This window comes from Cloeon dipterum, chromosome X (genome assembly GCF_949628265.1).
Source record: "Cloeon dipterum chromosome X, ieCloDipt1.1, whole genome shotgun sequence".
Taxonomy (NCBI): Eukaryota; Metazoa; Arthropoda; class Insecta; order Ephemeroptera; family Baetidae; genus Cloeon; species Cloeon dipterum.
In genome coordinates this window covers 18340050-18359324 of record NC_088790.1, presented here as the reverse complement: position 1 = coordinate 18359324, position 19275 = coordinate 18340050, and the positions used below count along the sequence as shown (strand labels likewise).

Here is a 19275-nt window from a genome sequence, read left to right as displayed (position 1 = left end):
TTGCCAAATTATAGAAAAAATTTATTAATTAAAGATTTATGCTTGTTTTAACTTTCAAAATTATGTGAGCTAAAAATTAATATCGTCTCGTATTTCTACAGTCATACGTTCGCAACAAAGTTCTTTGAGAAGTTTCGAGCAGTTTCAGTTGAAAATACTGCTTTTGTGCTAATGGACCAGAAACAATTAAAGAGTATAAAAACTCTCGTGAAGAGCCGTCCGAATTAATTTTCTACTCTTTATCTATGAGTTTTATTAAGCAGTCCTTCCATCAAAGGCGCCTTCTCGGAGTAAAACATAAAATGTGCGCGACGTGCAAGAATCCACTCCGATGAAAACCTTTTTACGCACTCGTCAAAAGCGGAGGATACCATAGCTTTGAAAATGTATAATACATACTTGCTGGGCGAGCAACGTCTAAATTGATTAGCCGGAGCTGCAATAAAATTTAGGTGTTGTCCTCATTAAAAGGCACCCACGCGCCGAAAGACAGCAAAAAGCGCAATAAACGAATTGCTCCCGTGGGTTAATTCATTTTCATTCGCATTTAATTGCACGTCTGACTTACGAAATCCGTGACAGATTTTTATCGCCAGTTATTCGGCTACCGGAACGGTTTAATTGCCGAACCGGCTCTTTTCGCGGCGGGAGTATCAGCTACGCGCGCATCGGACCTGCTTCTATTCAAATTTTTACCGTCTGACACTTATGTGCCATTTTTGACGTGCTGCCGCGGAATCTCAACGAATGGAAAGGATCAGCGCGGCTAAAAATACCTATACCTATGTTATTATGATTTTTACTAAATCGTTTTCAAAACATACTTTTCGCCTCTAAAAATTTGAACGTGTCAGTTATTTATTTATTTATTTATTTATTTATAATATTTTTGACTGGATGATTTTTATACTTATTTTATAATGCAATGAGGATAAGGGAAATCATAAGTATAATTTTTTTAAGAACTTTGTTATATTTTTGTCTGCACAACTTCTCATAACTTACAATTAGGAACAATAAATATATATTTACTCAAAACACGCTCTTAAATGAACAGAACACAGTTCCTGATGATTTGAATAGGCCCATGCATATCCCGCTTTGGTCATAAATTTAAATATCTTTTAGCGTCGGAAGTTTCTGAAAGTCTGACTAACAGTTCCCCTTTACGAATAAAAGCGCTTTTCTGAAATCTTAAAAAATGCGAGTTTTTCTGGACCAAGGTCGAGGCGTGTTTGATATCAAAATCCAGAAGAGAGAGCTACCTATTTTGGTCAAATTTAATCAATGCATCTGTTGCTAATGCTTTCCAAGCTTTTGGAAGGAAATTCTGCTTTGAAATGAGTTGCAGCAGCAGCAGGTCGTGAAAAGTGATCCGATTTTTATTGCTGAAGAGGCTTCGAGATCGTAAAATTGATATCCAACAGTGCGAGTGTGTCTTTCATTCGAAGAGCATTACACGCCTTTCCCCTTTTTTGTGGGCTCACTGGCCGATTTTTTATAGCTACATAATTCGGCTGTGTTGTTTCGGTGCGACAGCGTTAAACAAGCCCGTTTCGTGCGAGATGCTTCGATCGGCGAACCCGCGAATCAAGTCGCCGGCCGGCTATTTCGGGCGCCTGCTGCTTTATGGGAATCACAGAAAACATAATAGGCTGGTCGCGGAAATGTTGAGTGCGCGTGATTTCAGCCAACAAAGCCCACGTGGACGCAGCATCGATCGGCCGAGATTGTATTTACGTGAAATGTTTTCGTTCTGCTAAGATCGACTCGCACACATCATAAGCCCTGGCTTTCCTCGCTTCACGACTGTATTTTATGAATCTGACACTTTTACGGGCATAATCTGTTTATGCACGTTCCATATTTGTTTGCTTCCCTGCCTATTTATCGTTTTGTCTGTTTGATGATGCAGATAGAGTGTGTTATATTTTATTGGCGCCAGCCCACATTAAACACTTAAATGCAAATGCTGCCTCCTAGTCTTAGCCTTTTTGTTGTATTATTGACTGTTTTATTACTAATGAAATAACGTGGCATAAAAATTTCCTATTAAAATGCATTGGGAATCAGATAAGGGCTTTAAAAATTCAGGTTATTAGAAAAGGTGAAGTTCGAAACAATCTTTCAGCGGCATTTATTGCAAGTGACGACTGACACCCGATTACCAGAAAGTGTCACAAACCCTTCGAGAAATCATCATGCCGTCTCCGAGTTTGTTCTAGATGTTGGACGAGGTGTAATTGGAACAGTCAACAATTTCAGACAGAAATAGCCCTGAGCCTTCTGTCATTACACAAATCAGTCAAAGATTCTTCTTCAAAAATAGCAGCTGCAGTTTAATTCCCTTCTAAGCTCCATTAACTGGAAATGCATCCTGGTTTCAGGCCTTCTCACCTCTCATATCTCTTTCCAAACTTTCCTGCTGCTTTCCTATTTGTTAACTTCAAAAATAGAGCAAGCAGCAGGATAATAGATGTCTCGGCAGCGGCATCCAAAGATCTGAGAGAGCTTATGCATTCTTGTCCCGCCGAGCACTCACCGCCGCCTGCTTGTCCCCATTCCGCGGTGCACAGACGCAAGAATAAAAAAGAAAACTTTTTCTCGTCACTCGCAAAAGCAGAGCAGGAGAATCACGGAGTGACACCTCTGCCGCCGTTGACAGAATACGTTTTTTAAGAACAACTCACGCACGCGTCTTAACCTTTGAGCGCGCTGCTGACATTAGAGTTAAATGGGATGCGTGACACATTCTTTTTTGCCATACAATGAAATGCTGAGCGTTACGCAAAACGTTTGAATACGCGTTGAAAAGTTTCGCAACGGTGTAGGTCTCCATTGAGAGTATATGTACAATCTAGACATCAAGACCATTAACTTGTTCCCTATTCCTCTTTCAACAGCAGTGATTTTTTTATAAAAACTACAGTTTCATAATAAAAAGGTATAATGGTGCTTTAAATTAAGTTAAAAATAAAGTCTCATGAGACTTTATTTTAACACTTTACTTTAAATTCCTAGAAAAAATGAAATTTCAAGTAAGGAATTAATTTAAATATTTAAGAAGAAAATCTTTCCTCAAAAACTTGAGAAGAATTTTAAAATTAACTTTTAATTAATTTCAGCGAATCACGCACTGTTTTCTCAGGAAATGTTTTCATTCTAATCCAAGTTTACGGCACTGCTCATCATCTGTTAATTGAGCGTCAGCTACCAATCTGAAGGCAAACATCAACAATTTACGCGCAATAATCCCGAGCCTGAGCTTAATTCTCACTTACTCAGACAGATTATCGCGCTGGCTGAGAAGAGAAAGAACCGGCCAGAGGATAAATAAACACCATTACATAATGAGACGATGGAGCTGAGGGCGAGCGAGAGGAGCAGAGCAGTTCTAGTTGTTGCTCCTCAAGATGACGCCGACAGATAATAATTTTATAGTGGCGGCGGCGCGCGAAATAATTTAGGCTGCTGGCAAGCGAAAGGTGGTGTAAAGTATCGCGCAAATTACGACAAGAAAGACATTAAAAACGGACTCTCGAGCTGCACAAACGAGCCGCGCTCTTTTGTTTGCAGTCTGGCTTTGGCGCTTTGTCATGCTCGAGGAAAGACACCCTGATGAAGCAATTTCCGCTAGACCAAGTGCGAATTTGTCCTCCTTTTCTTAATTCCTTTTGATGAGTCGGATGAGTCAAAGGTGTGATTACACGAGGATTAACACAGTCAAGAAAGGAACCAACAGCCTAGCGACCATTTTTTTAATTAAAATTAAGTCACAAATAACATTCCCCCTGTGACAAATAGACTTTTTAAACGAATTATTTTGACGTCACTAACAATAAGGAAGAAAAGGGCATAATAATTTGGAACCACCAGGTTTCAGCTTTTATGAGTTTAATTGATGAAAGAAAGTGGTTTGAATTCGTGTTTGTAATTTACGCTCCGTGTGCGTGTGGTGAGAAAGTTCCATGGCAATTTATCATTTTAAAAGTATTTTGCTAGTTCTCTTCGCCCAATCTTGCTATTTATTTCCATTTAATGGTGTTTTTTGTTTCATATAACTGGCATTGAAAATTCACTTTAAATTTAAAACTGCTATTTATTTTTATTTATTTGACTAACACACAAAACCTGTCTGCATTTTACTCATTATTTATATACAGCAACTGAAAAGTAACATTTATCATTTTCAATCGTTATTTAAAGTGGAGTTTACGACTTCACACATTGCAAAATTGATTAGCCCCTGCAAACTGCCTTATTTTTCGCTCGACGGAAAAATACAGCAATTAGTCAGCTTTATATATTTCAGCGATAAATTTAAGTTGCACGCAACGAGCCGTAAGAAATTTATAACGCTTTTCATCAGCACTGCGATTGTATCTCTGAGAAAAAGTAAGTCCGCGGCGCAATTTAATGGCGAATTCCGAGCTTTTTCAGCGCAATCAGCTCTCATTTGGAACCACTTTTGTCCCCAGCGCGCGGCTATCTGTCCGAAATTTATCTCGACGTGCGACTTAAAAGCTCAGAATCAGAGCGCCGGCTCGGAATCCGATTCCAATTAAAATGACCGGTCAACAAACACTCTCCTATTTTCCAGCTGTCCATCTTCTCTCTCACCTCTCAACCGCTCAGGCCGACGAGAGCCATGAAGAGGAGGTATTTTGAGTTGATCTCCACTTTGAGTTGCGCCTATTTATAAACGACCACGTGGCCAAATAAACGAGAGAGTGCGCACGTTCGCCTTTAATGTTGCCTTGATTAATCAGTCTGGCCCTCTGCTTAATCTCGGCTAATCAAGCAAAAGAGTGCCTTGTGAAAAGTTGTTATTGTTAACTTTCGTAGCCGGGTGCGAAGCACTGAAAGATAGCTAATTGGCCGACTCAAATCAATTTGTTAAATATATTGTCTGACGCATTACGTCGCCAAAACACCCATCAATTACAGTTGAAGGGAAAATCACCAAGTTAATTTCTTTGATGTATGTGAACAAATCGATTATGTCAACCTTGCATATTAATTACTGATAATTCATTCTTAACATATTTGATAAACATATTTTCCATAATGCGTCAATCAATTTCACGGGATGAATGTCCAGCGTTCCAATAAAAGACCCCGGTGTGGGGGTAGTATCATATAAGCTGGTCCTTCTCTGGACAGGGCTTCTGGGCCCCGTGTGCTCTTGTAATTTGTTCGCAATGTTAAAAAAGTTGGTTACGACGGTTTAAAAAAATAATTGCTTCAAAATTGACAAATAATTATAGGAAAGCAAAAAGACTATTGAAATACACACTCCAAGACAATATAAATTAAAAATTGTACTTTTCATCAAATATGTATCAACGAGGATGGAGACGGCTAAATTTCTTGACACACAAGAAAAATCGAAAGTTCACGCCTTGCTCTTGCAAAAAGTTCACTGTGGTATCGGTATATCACTGGGGACTCTTGCGTAGCAGCAGACGTCAACAGTCGCAGTTGTCGGGGTCGAAATTGATCACGCATAGGCAAACACGATCAATTCAAAATCAGCGAACGAGTCAGGAGGCTGGTGAGCGTTTATTTGCTGTGCAATTGGAGAGACGGAGCAGAAAAAACCGGCCTCTCTGCTCTCACTCGTCTCCGCGAATTGATCGATGTCACCTGTCTCAGCCTCTTGGGCCCGTAATCAATATGGAAAAGCTGCCGCCACCACCGCTAACTCGAGAAATCCACCTTTATACGGTGCAATTAAATTAATGAGCCGCTTGCATGACGCCGACTCCACGATCTATCAGCTCGGATCACCCTTAACGCTCCTAGAAATTATTGCGTTTGAAATTATCCCTAGGCAATGAGGTAAACTTTTGTCGGCACTTTAAGTTTGAAACCACTTGTTAGCATTCAAAAGTCGGTAGTTGTCGAAAATGTGATCCCGAAATGCACATGAAATTAAATAATGAAAATTCAGATATACTTCATCAGTGCCGTCCATGATCTGTACAAAGGAGGGCTACCCCTGTATCAACAGGCACTTCTCATGCCAACTCTTTCTCCCGTCCAGTAGCTCGTTCACTTCTTTGCCGCCGCACATTCCTCGAGTGTTTGGCTTGCATAATGAGATGTGCATGACGGAACAACAACTGTTGTTACATAACGAGTAAGGGATTCAGTCGTTCCTATTTTGTTGAATTCAGCTGTACAGTTTTTATCAATTATCGAGAAATCTCGATCAACGTGGGCAGTAAACCGTCAAGTTTAGTGTCACTTTTCTGCTTGACAGCGCTTCTATTTTGATTTGGCTGAAAACGGCCCTCTTTACGACCCGTTTTCGTGAGAGGAACGAATAAAAGATTACTTCGTCGATAATATTTTTACGTGGGAAATCGTTTAATCCTGCCTCTTGACCTGTCATTGCCCGGAATTTGAGGAAACTGTGTGTTCAATGATGATTATTTCGAACAAAAATAACTCTTTTCCTTTCATTATCTCTGATCATGCTCGTAAAAAAGTGGTAAATTTATATGCAGAGAACAGCGCGGCGAGACCAAGAGTTTTTTCATTGTTTTGTAACAAATTCAAGAGAGCCTAATAAATGTCACATAAATCCTGTGGTTTTGCGAGCATATGCGTATAGAATCCTACTGTGCGATATCATCCCCGAAAATACGCAGTGTCTCCCAAATAGAGCACAACAAAGAAGCCAGCTGGCCATTCATCATTTAAGTTTGCCAAGAGAGTGACCTACCCAGAAAACCAAACGTTGGCGGAAATATTATGTGTTCAATTTTGCACGGTCGTAAATCAGGGATGCTTCTCGCACAAGTCGTGCGGAGTAAAGCCTTTCGCAACGACAATAGCCGCGGTAAATCCTGTTTCGGCGGGAAAACTTAATAGACAGCCGCAGGAATAAATCACATCAGCTATTTTGCTTGGCACTTGCCTTGCGCCCCCGGAGGCTACAAGACGGCAGCCAAAAGTCGCGCGAGAGGTTAATGGGCCGCGAATCGTGACGTCAAAGAGCTGCTTAGACTTAGAAGTGAATCAAGTGTCGGGCTGCGTGCGCCACGCGAGAACCACCGCTGCGAAAAGAGACGAGTTGATTATGTATAGTATAGAACTGCGGGTGGAACGAATTCGTCTACTCCTCATTTTCGTCTCTTATTCACTCTTCAACAAGCTGATTGGATGAATCCGGGAAACAAGTGTCTTCATTAGGACTGTCAAAGTTGAAAAGGGTTTTTGGGTTGTCATATTACTTTCTTGAAATGAAAGACCCTTAAAATACGGATTTGAATATATTCAAATGCTTCATTTAAAGTGTCTCGTTTGTTTATATGTGAAAAGAAGTATAACTTTTTCTTGATTTATTTATATTTAGAACGAAAATCTCAATCATAAAAGATGACTGATTGCGAGAAACAATTTTGACTTTATTTAATAAGTGCGGTTGAAAGATTGATATAATATCGATTTAAAAACTGTTCTTTTTGATGAGTTTGAGTAAGTATATTACTGCATTCATTAAAAAATAATATTTATAAAATTTTAAAAAAAATTACCACAGTTATTTTTACCATTCAGTCTAGAGCAAAAATAATCGCCATTGTTTGTTTCATTCCCAACGTTTTTTTAGATTTAGTATCTCGTTCCGTACGCCGAGTGATCATTGGCCTAGAATCCATAACCCGCAGCAAATCGAAATAGCATTCTCATCATTACACGTGTACACGCACGTGCTTAATTTCAGCGTGATTTACTGCTTGGGCCGCTGGCAAAGGATTTCAATTGTTGCAGTCTTGCCAAGCACATAACAAGAGTCCTAAGCTACTCAAAGGGTCACAGAAAAATGAATTCAGCGCTCTTAATCCGTGGATTGATGAATGTGACTTTAAATGTGATGCTGAAAACTTGTTATCTTCTGACGGCAATGAAGCAATTTAATTTCACGATATGAAGCTGTCTTTTATGAGCGGGCTGAGCAACAAAAATATTTTCTACGCGAGGAACAAAATCTAGGCGTTAACCAAAATTGTGCCCCATTTTTATCGTCACTTGCGTCAAATGGCATTTTATCTGCAAATAATTTCACCAGTAACCAAATGGTCTGTTTGTAATCTCGCACGCAGGGCAATTCGCGGAAATACACTCGTCTGCTTGGTTGTGCGCGTGATAAGCACGCTAGTGTGACCCCAAATTTGAATAATTACGTTGGGCGCCGGCTGCTGGCAGTGCAGAGTGTGCATAGGCCGCACTAAATTAGAGCGACGCCAAACGCCGCCGTCGCAAATTTGCACCGAGAGAGGACCTCGATTACGGGGTAGTGTAAAATGGTAATAACAATAAAAATCGGAATTTTAGTGACTTTATACTGCCTCGTAAACGGTGCCACAACAGCTTTAGGTAGAATATGATCTTATATGCCACTGTATGATAAGCACATTCGGATATATTTTAATCTTTTTGGTTGAGGCATATTGCTGAAGTCCTCGTGTCTTAAAATTATATTTGTAAATCAAGATGAGAACAAGTAAATAAAAGATCAATCGAATGATGCGAGATAGTGCACGTTTTAATTCACCCCAAAACACAAATTTTGAAGAAATCTCCTGATTTGACCCAATATTTTTTCGTTACGTTAAAATGCTAGCAATCAACAAAATGTGTTGATCATTTTAAGCGTCGAAAATATTTTAAAGTTTTATTTAAAATTGCAAGTGTAATTTTTAAATAATTTTCGTTCGTGAATTAATAAAATATTCATAAAATTTGCGTGACAAAAGTATGAAGAGCTGTATTATTAATTTTTTTACTTCCCCAAAAAATAGAAAATGGTAGCGACACCGCTTAATTTCCTTCTTCCAAATAAAACATATCGATCTCAATTTCTTACAAAGTAAATTTACTTTTGCTTTCCAAAAGTTCTCTGCCTATCGCTTAGCAACACCTAATTAAGATAGAGCGGCAGGGTGGGCAACATCAATCTATCTGCTTCACTTCCCCTGGGTGCGTAGATATGCAAAATTAAATGGAGTGCCGCGGGCGCGTGCCTGTCCTGGTGCAATAACAATAACTTTGAGCTTCTGCGCGAGCCGAGCCGCAGACAACGGCGACTCAGCCTTCTTAATCTCAATTCCTCCCCTAATTTACGTTGAAACGAGTTGAGCCTGCCTAATCTGCCTCCGCCAGCGCATGGCATGGCTTGGTTGTCTGCGAGGAAATGCGCGGCCCGGAGTTCACACATAAATTGAAATAAAAACCAGTCCGCCAGTCGCGTTTATTTGAATTCCACCTCGCAAACCGGCCAGAGCTCAAAATGTCGAAACAAATTGCCCAAGACGATCTGCGTGAGCGTGCGAAAACGCACGTGCCTAAAAAGTGTTCTCAAAATATGACAAAATGCTAGACACACGCATTTTTTAGTTGAACTTGCTCTCGCGTTAAATTCAGATGATTCCAGAAATAAATACAGTTAAACGATTAGAATTGAATATTTTATGCTTAAAGCTTTAGGGTAACACGCCTGTTTTAGTAGATTTTATTGAAAAGAGAAGAAAATATTTTTTAACTGGATGTCGCAGGGTGATTGGCTAATTGGCTACAATTTTGAATAGAACACTAGTCACAAAGCGCTCTGTCTTTATTTTTCCCAGCAACTGCATACAATCAAGCGTTTTCAACGGCTCTTAACTCAAAAGTTTGTGCTGATTTGGTTTTGTTAGTAAAGAACAGCTGATTAGGCCTCTTGGGGAAAAAGAATTGCAGTCCAGTATGAGAGAGTGAGATAGTACTTTATATTGTTTCACATTTGCATCGAATTTTATGTTTTGTTTGCGTGTTTTTCGTAAGTCTGTAATGCTATGTCTATCATTCACACCCTATGTAAGTGTCGAACGTATACATAAAGATTTTCAACTGCTTTCATTATTGTTTGTTGGAGATGATAGTGGTGAATGAGTAATAACAATTTTAAAATCAAACGAGAATCTCTGCTCATGCTTTTCCTTTGCATCAACAACAGTGACTCTCGTCATTTGAGTGTTTGCCCACTTAAACCGGCCTCTCCATCACACTCTCGAGAATGATGTTTATCCTAGAAGGCGATTCGGACCAAGAGAGACAACAACCGCACCTAATTACATGAGCATCATCATCCTAATTAATTACATATACCGCTCCTCTTTTAAATTAACATTTTCTTATCATGGCAGGGGCCACCATCAGCCAGCCAGCCAGCGAGTGAGAAAGAATGAGAGAAAAACCGGCAGCAGGCGTCAGCTCAGAAGGAGCAGCTTTTTACTTAACATAATGGAACTCATTCAATGCAGATGAGCAGGAGTTTTGCTTTAAAGTGGATTAGAGCTCATTTTAATGGGCGCCAACCTTTGGCGCCACTTATTCATGCACGCGCGATAACTTTCATCTTCTATATAATCAGAACATGGAAACTCGATAATATATTCCTCAAACCGCATAGCAAACTCTAAAGCCAAACTTTAAATTGCAACTGTCAAAGTTTTCTCATGCAATTTGTCTTTCACATTAACTATCAAGAGGTGGAAATATAAGATAGTACTACATTCAAATATATGTCAAGCTAAAGTGGCTTTTTGTTTCAAATCAATCTGTCTTGTTTCAAAACCTTTTCGTGTGGGAAGTGGTGATCCACTTTAGTCATTTACCATTCGCAATTGAGTTAAAGTTGTTTTACATGAGTGACAGCTCTGGGGGGTCTTTTGGCAGAGGCAATTATTACACCACAATAATTTCCAGTTTGGTTTCTCGGCCAACCGTTTAATTCCGAACGTTGTATTGCATTCCGTGAAGAGCCTAACCCATTTGATTTGGCTTGTTTATGCGTATTCTAATCAATTTTTATGCGATTTTACGGTCGATAAAGTGGTCTGAAAGAGCCGTTTTTCATACAGCCAAAGCGAATTGAAAAATGAGTCTTGCTAGTGAGTTCAAGAGTAATTCACAGAAATTAAGCTCAAATGCACTTCTGCCGCTATTACTGAATTTACAAAGTTGTTTACCCGATGAGACGGGACAGAAAACAGCTTGAGAAATTGTTTCGCGCTTCGAACTTTATGGTTCCGTTCATGCGACGGGCAAAGTTTTTGCTGGATTGAAGCGGAAAAGTGTAATTTACGGTTCAATTTTATTCTGAAATAGAGCCAAGAAGTTGTTTGCCTTCTTTTTGCAATCAGAGCACCGTATTGGTTGCGCAGTGTGTGCTGAAACATATTCAGTGCGGTGACATGAAATGAGTATATATGTGCGCAGAGCGAACTTTTCATCACGTCGGCTTGAGAAAAAAGATTCATTTCAAATATTTTGAAAGTATAGCAGAGAAATAATTAACTTGCAGTTAAAGTGAGTATCTAAATTGAAGAGAATTGCATCCCTTTCTGGAAATAAAGTTACATAGTTAATATTAAATGCAAACGAGCACACACACAAACACAAGTTCTTCATTTGATTTTGCAATTTTCAAGCTTGTTTCCCAACACATCCTCTTTTTTGAGCAGTTTTTGGTGGAGAAACGCTTCGTTTTGAGTTCCACCGAGGAAATTCCAGTTTGACCAGCTAACTTTTCCCTCTCGCATATCTCTGACATGCTATGTCACCTCTGCGACGCTGGCGACGCAAAACTCTTTGCTGCGCGTTGTGAACATGCATTAAAGCCGAAAATTTTGCACAACACGAATTTTCACTCAGTCTTGCGAATTGCTAAGCGTTCCACTTTGCGCGCGGAAAATTGCTCGGCGTTTCACATAATTCAATGCCAGAGAGGTATATTAATTCAATTTGCTTTGAAATTTGCGGTTGTTTCGCTCGATGATGAGAAGCTGACTAAATTTGGCCGCCTAAATTTGCCTTAAACTCTTGGTCGTGACCTCTCCGCGCCTGTCATTAGGCTGATGCGGAATGCTATTTAATTTGCTGCGAGGAAATGTTTTGTTCCTCAACGTTTAATAACAGTCTTTATCTCTGAATTTATAATGGCGTTTATTGAATATTTGATTATTTCAACGACAATAATCAACTGGAACTAGGAAATAGAAGTTTTGCGATGTTAATAGATAATTTTCCAAAGCTATATAAGACTTGAAAGCTTTCAGCGTTTTTCATCGATAAAATTCGTTTCATCATGATGATCGCAATTGATTGCATTATTTTGAAAACAATGGATGAGTGGGGTAACAAGTGTGAGAAAGAGTAATTCGTGCTTTGAAGCGACCGCTCTCTGTGCTTTATGAGATCATCTGCCGCGAAATAAGGAGTCTTGAATTGGAAATGAACGCTTATGCAAGATTACGTGGACGCACGCATTAAATTTACATAAGGCACACACAGCGTTTTTCTTTGTGTGGAAGCAAGAGAGGCAGCGACACACAGCAGGTTTTTATTCAAATTGGTCTCGGCACCTGCATATCATTATTCCAAACAAGTGGCGGATGATAAAAGCTGGCCAAATAAACGAGAAAAAAGCTTTTTCGGATATATGCCAACAATTAGCACGCTCGAAAACGTGATTTGACTGCCAAATGCGGGAAACATTTTAATTAAGCTTCTTTTTTCCTTATGTGCGTTGTTTGCTTTAGACAGAGAATATAATTATATTCAAATTTAATTCATCTCGTATACTAAAAGAATATAAGCAGACGAAAACAGCGCCATACAAACATTTCTAAGGAACCCACAATCATAATTATCATTAATCATCTTTCATTGAAAAATGGCATTCATCTCTTATTAGGCTCCTTGCTCAATTTGATGGGGCTGTACGGAAAAGAAACTATATTCCAACTCCAACTGCAATTTAACGCCGATTTGTGACAGCGCAAAGTGCGAAAAATGAGATGTGCTTAAATATTTATTTTCCTGCAAGAAGAATGAGTTGGCAATAACTCCTAGTCGCCCATGTCCGTTTGAGATGCGCAAGTGGGCTTCGCTTTTGGTATTCTCCGCCGCCCATTCACAACGAATATTAAAACAACTTGCCGCCGTGATTCTTGTTGATAATGCAACCGCAGTTGGCGTGCATTCAACCGTCCGACCGGATTGAGTGCACCTTGCACCTGTGACCAAAAAAGGAGAGTTGCCCCGGGAGGATGCGCGGCGCCGAGCGGCCAAATTGGCTCGCTTTTATGATTATGCTCTCTGTCAATTAAGATATCTGCAGGGATTTCAGACTTGGGAGTCTGAGGTGACACAACATTACATTTGACACGCTACTCTACGGTTAAGTATCAAATGTCCTCATAAAATAAAAGTCGGTTGAGCCACTCCTTTAGCATTGCTCAAACCCACCCAAAGACACAAAACAAACACTCAAATCACATGCAAATTTTAAATACTAGGTTAGAGAATGTGAAAATATCAGGTCACCATTTAGGTATGATCTAATTGAATCGAGATAAAATCAATTAAGTTATTTAAATATTATGGATGACCGAGATCGGGAACAATAATTTGGAAATTAGCTCGTTCCCTAATATGTAAGGCAAAATTTTCAACTTGCTCTTACAAATTCGTATTATTTCGTCGTTTTACGTGTGAGCCAATATTCATTACTCCAATTAACTATAGCTTGTTACATTGTGAGAATAAGCTTAATTCAATTAATCTTCATCAATGCAACGAAAAAAGCATTTCCCCCAAAAACGTGACAAGAATAATCCATCTGTTATCTTTTTTTCGCAAAACGAGACTAGCTAGCTTGAGTCATGTGAATTCAGTTTATCTCGTGGAAGTAAACAAGTGTTAGAGATAAACACGGGCGCCTTTTGTCAACTAATTAATAGTGAAATTACTGTTGGCTTAATACAAAGGACAACAAAAAATGCATTTACGCTAATTATCCATGCTTTGCAAAAAGAAATGAAAAAATAACCAATATATCATCAGGTTTGCTCAAATTAGCATTACAATAACACTCTGCGGTTTGTGTTGTGGACAGTGATGACTGTATTGTCTTCATTAAAGTATTATAAATAGGATATAAATAGTTATGCATGTTTGTCGATTAGAAGTTTTCGAGTTCGAGAGGCAGCAATTAGTTTCATTAATTTCTAGTAAAATCTTTGTTTTTCATTGCATTTCTTAAATTTTGCAGTGAAGCCCTGTTTAAAATTAATGTATTTTGAGATGAAATTAAATTCCTTAAATATTACTCTTCCCATCCAGAGCTTGTTTCGTGTGAAACTGATGATTTGAGAAATTTTTTATTATAATTTTTATTTTAAAATTTCATCTTTGGCAATGGAAAATTTCATCAAAAAAATAATTTTCCCCTTCGTCGCGAAAACTGTGTTGCTCTTTTTCACCTTAACTCTTTCACTTTTGACACACTCCGATAATGACGGTGCGCGTTCATCGTTTTAAAACACTGAAATTTTGATTCTCGGTTGCGTTTATCTAAACCTTCATGTTGGCAAAGAGAAATAATTAAAGAGCTATCAACTTTGAAACAGTATGATTTTTAATGACATGCACAGATGCGGGCCATTATCGAACATTTTTGTGGTGATATTGTTGTTATAACTTTGGGGAAAACGAATTTCATGTCAAGGAGTGACGGACAGGTGAACTATTTTTGCGTCATTAGTCATTAAACCTTCAAATTACGGGAGAACTTTCCCATCTATTGGAGCGATAAAAGGTTGCGAAATTTTTATTCTGCATAACTCGTTTTCCTTAAGTGCTAATTTAACTTTAATTGTTCATGAAATCATCAGCATAATTTATATTATAGGGGTTACTTACCATATTTCATATTTTTATATGAAATATTTTAATTTTGTTATTTTATAGCATGATGATAGTAAATCCGTGCGGTGAAATTTTAAAACTGAATTTTAAGAGGTTTGACAAAGCAATTTTGCGCACAAATGTAATTTGTAAATTAATTAAGTGGTGTTCGTGCATGAAAACATAAATATTCAGTAAAAGCGCTCCAGGAGCATTATAATATGTCAAGTGGCATCTTCTCTCCGACGCTCCAACGAGATAAAACTTCCATTAAAGCTGGCTTATTTGCTGTCTCATTTCCTCTACAATGATCATATGAGCGTAAAACTTAAATCCTTTGTTCCATTAAAATTGTATCTGTGACCTTAACTTAGGCTTGAAGTTTTACTTAATCTTTAGAGTAAAATTTAATGGATCGGATCGTCAGTATAATTTAAAAGACTTATGTAAAAAGATTATGTGCCTAAATTGCGTTTATTTGTGTGGAAACGAGAATTCTCGTCTTATCGGATTGTTAGTGAGTCAAGGTCAGCTTGTTTTGTTATCACGATACATTTTTAAAAATGAGTATGAAGGTTTTTTCAGCAATAATTGCAGCAAACGTAATTCAAATTAATGTGTCTTATTTAACAGGAGTTTTCTTTTATCTAGCAAAAGTTTAAAAAAAATGTTTTATCGGTTCATTTCTTTCAAGATGGGTGACCCCCTGATAGCAAACAATTCGCGAAAACTCCGTATCAAAATATAGGGCGCACGGGCCTCATTGGAGGAAGTCCAGTCCAGAAAAGGACTAGCTCATGCTGCTGTCCGCGCATCCGGGTCTTTTATTCGAACGCTTATAGCCATTCGTTTTGTGAAGTTCACGCATGCTGGGTGAAAACCAGAAAGTAGCTTTTGAAATTCGAATAGACTTGTCATTGCAATGCAAATCAGCTGGCACACGACCCTTAAACACCGCTCAGATTCTCACAATGCAAGAGTACGCAAAGCATATCGCTTAACAGTTGGAGCCAACGGCTTGGTTTTAAGGGTTTAACTCTACCTATGATTAAAACTGCTCATTACCTATTTCCCTCTGGAGAACATCGTGGAAAAGAATAGAGCAATAAATTCCGGGCGGTCCAGGAGAGACTGGCGCCCCCGCGCGTGTTTCCGTATTTGGGCCCTCGTCCAAATTGGGAAATTGACACTCGGAGGAGCCAGTGGAGCCAAGCCTCGAGCGAACAAGGCTGCAGGAGTCGGGGACCGGCGCGAGCCATCCATCAGGAGGCCGAACGCATTGTGTTTCCATTTCGGACTTGTCAAAACTGTGGCGCGCGCGCTCACCAGCGCCTTATCGCCGGCTTTATATTTATTATATGTTTATTCGCTCATTGTTCTGTCCGCTTAAAGCTGACTCATTATTTCATTTTGCGCGCCCGCCGTGATTAATTGTCTCGCACCGCTAAATGCCAATCGCGAGGAATAATCTCCGCAGCTCCGATTCAATTTATGGCTGTGCGATGCTATCGCAGGCGCGAAAAGTGACAAAAGGTGCTTGCCCGCATCACACGATCACACGGAGAAATTTCCCACTGTATTGAACATGCATCAGCGTCTCGTCAAAAGGTGCAACTATGACATAATATTCTTTTGATTTTCAGGGTCATGTGTTAGCATTTTATCTCAATCTGAATGAATATAAAACAAAACAGACTGGCACATTACATTTTAAATTTCTATTTATCAAAATGATATATACACTCCAATTTTTTAATTTATGATGATATTTTCAAGCTAATATGAACAAATTTCTGCATGAGGTAAAATTGTTTTTTTTATTCATAAAATAAAGAAAAGTCTTGATCCGCAAACTGCAAAAATATTTTATAAGACCTTTGAATTTTTATAAAATAACTTCAAATTAGCGAGCCAAATCCGGGACTATGAAACAGCCTCAGTTTTACCAATAAATTTTTAAAAAATTTCAACTATTTAAGAAATAAATAATTGCTTATTTTATAGCAATATTTCACAGTAATATGAAATTTCCTAATAACGTTAGCATCGCAGACAAATGAAAATGGAATTAGTGACAGACAATATTTAAAAATTTCAAGACAAAGAGAGTGTTGAGACAGAAACTACAATTTTGCTCGGAAATTTTCAGTTAATACATTTTTTACTTTCACACTTGTAAAAACTACCCGGTCAAACGTGATGTTACACCAGCAGGGGGAAAACTATCTGGAGAAGGAAAAAAATTGGGTACAACTATAGTGTGGGTAATTTTTAAAAGAACACAATTTTTCACCACCATTCATAAGACGAGCTAAATTTTTATTTCCTTTCAACCTTCCACTCTCCCACCCAAGAGTAATTTTATTGCAAAATATTTTCATTCGTGCGGTATCACTTCCTCGAAAAACAAGCGGTAAAAGTTTAATCAAAATTCCGCACATTTCAGAGTAGAACAATAAGGACGGAAGGTGGCGTGTCTAAAATTTTGAGTAACTCCGCAAAATGTCAACCGCGAAAATCGATTTCCGCGTACTGGTGTAATTAGTGTAAATTGCGCGACATAATTGAAGGACAACTCCGCGCGTTGCAGTTCCCGGCTATCCACCCGCGCGACAAGCAGAAGAACAGGCCATAAAATCATTTGCGAAAATCGTTGCCACAATGGTCGCGGCCACGTTTTATTGCGTGCGTGCTTGATTGTGACAAGGGACAAGGAGGCAATTTTTTCACGGGAAAGCGGAATTTATATTTACGAGCGCATTGTTGAGTGCATATCGCGCAGAGTGATAGGACGCTAAGTGCACTGCCCACTGACTTTGTTTTTTCCTTACTCCACGTTTCCGATGACGTGGAGGAAAGGAATAAAATAGAAAAGGAGGGAAGAAATAATTTCGAGTTGAAAATTTATTTTAAAATATCAGTGATTAAAAGATGTACACTCTAAAGTTTTTATTTTGGTTATTATATTTCCGAACTAAAAAATTCCTGCATTTTTTTCAAAATCAAATATAGGAAGTAAGAGCAGTTTTTTAAATTTGAACATTCTTCAGCTCAAAATCTCTTTGCTACAAACCATTCAGGGGTGACCTTGCGAAGGTTCACCCAATCAAACATCTCTAAATAATTGATGCGTCAACAGCAATAAACTGAATCACCGCAGTATTTACCTTTTACAACTGAGAAACTTTATCAATGCTTGCAATCTTTTCTTCCAAGAACTTAAATTTTTGCATGCTTCTTATATCTTTCAAAGGCAAAATATTAATCATAACAATAAACGTTTTGAGGTCGGATATAAATTATTGAAATTTTTCCTCTATTGGCGTATGACCAGGGTGGATTTTTGAGGCGCATAATCAAAGGGGTTGGTACTCACACATCTCTTTGCCGAGGACCCAGACTTCTGGCGGCGAGTTGACCTCAACGAGCACGGTGGGCGTGCAGACAAGCAGCACCATCAGGTCGGCCACGCTCAGGTTCATGAGGAAAATGTTGGTCGAGTTGCGCATGTCCTTGCTCTTGAGGATGACGATGGGCACCATGACGTTGCCCACGACCCCGATGCTGAGGATGACTATGCAGAAGATCATGTAGGTGGTGCGGATGTAGCTGGGGAAGACGGGCCCCCCGCCGGCCCCCACTGGGTCGGCCGTATGGTTGAAGCCGCTGTAGAAGGCGGTGGTCGTGTTGTTTTCGGCGGAGGCCACCAGCGCCGAAATCATCGTGGACCAACGACGAGAGCTTTGCTCTAAGAACACAGTGCACGAGGACGAGGAGGACCGGGCATGGCGCAGCGAGCAGCCGCCGTCGACGACCCGGCCGAGACTGACTGACTGACTCGCGAGCAACGCTGCTCGCTCACCGGCTCGCGAGTCGCGACGAGCCGGGTGCGCGTGCGACGACGCTCCACCAGCCAGCGCCTCTGCCGACCGGCCCGCACCACCTGTCCTGTCTGCGTCTGTAAGCGCCCTGCGTTGCGTGCGTTGCACCAGGCGATCACTCCAGGGATGGACCATTATCAAAGATTTTTTCGATATTCTTACAACTATGATTTTTAGCAACTCAGCGTTACTTTGAAAAAATGTTATCTTAGTTTCTCACTGATTGCTGTCCCCCAGTGTATTCCTTAAATTTTGATAAATTTAAAAATACATTTTGCTATTATAGTCTAGGGAAAATTCGGATAATAGTTTAGTTTAATGTAAAATTATTTGTTATTGTACTATACCATATAAATATTCAATAATTTGCATGATTAAATAACAAAAATTATATTTTTTTCTTTTTGTTTCATTTCAACTCTAATAAGTCTCATACAAATAAATATTTAATGCAAACGCTATATATCTTAGCTGTATGTTTCTTTTCAATCGTTTGGTTGAATAAATTTATAAATATTAAACCACTAGATTTTGAAACATGTTCTATATCATGATATATATCAATGGTAGAGTGATTTTTAAATTACAAATATTTTAATATATGTCTTGAAGGTACCATTAATTGTCTTATTATCTTACAATTTTACGTAGTCAT

The 19275-nt window shown here is 39.0% G+C and overlaps 1 protein-coding gene across 2 annotated transcripts in view; it reads right to left on the bottom strand.

Moving 5' to 3' along the window:
• LOC135947446 (thyrotropin-releasing hormone receptor-like) overlaps positions 1–18587 on the bottom strand; it is an 85185-nt gene extending 66598 nt beyond the window's left edge. The window contains exon 1 of one of the 2 annotated variants that reach the window (XM_065496325.1): positions 18116–18587. In XM_065496325.1, the coding sequence (XP_065352397.1) occupies positions 18116–18461 (346 nt within the window). In that variant the 5' untranslated portion in view covers positions 18462–18587. The remainder of the gene's footprint in view (positions 1–18115) is intronic. The other variant, XM_065496324.1, reaches the window with a different exon arrangement.
• Between the last annotated feature and the right edge of the window lie 688 nt (positions 18588–19275).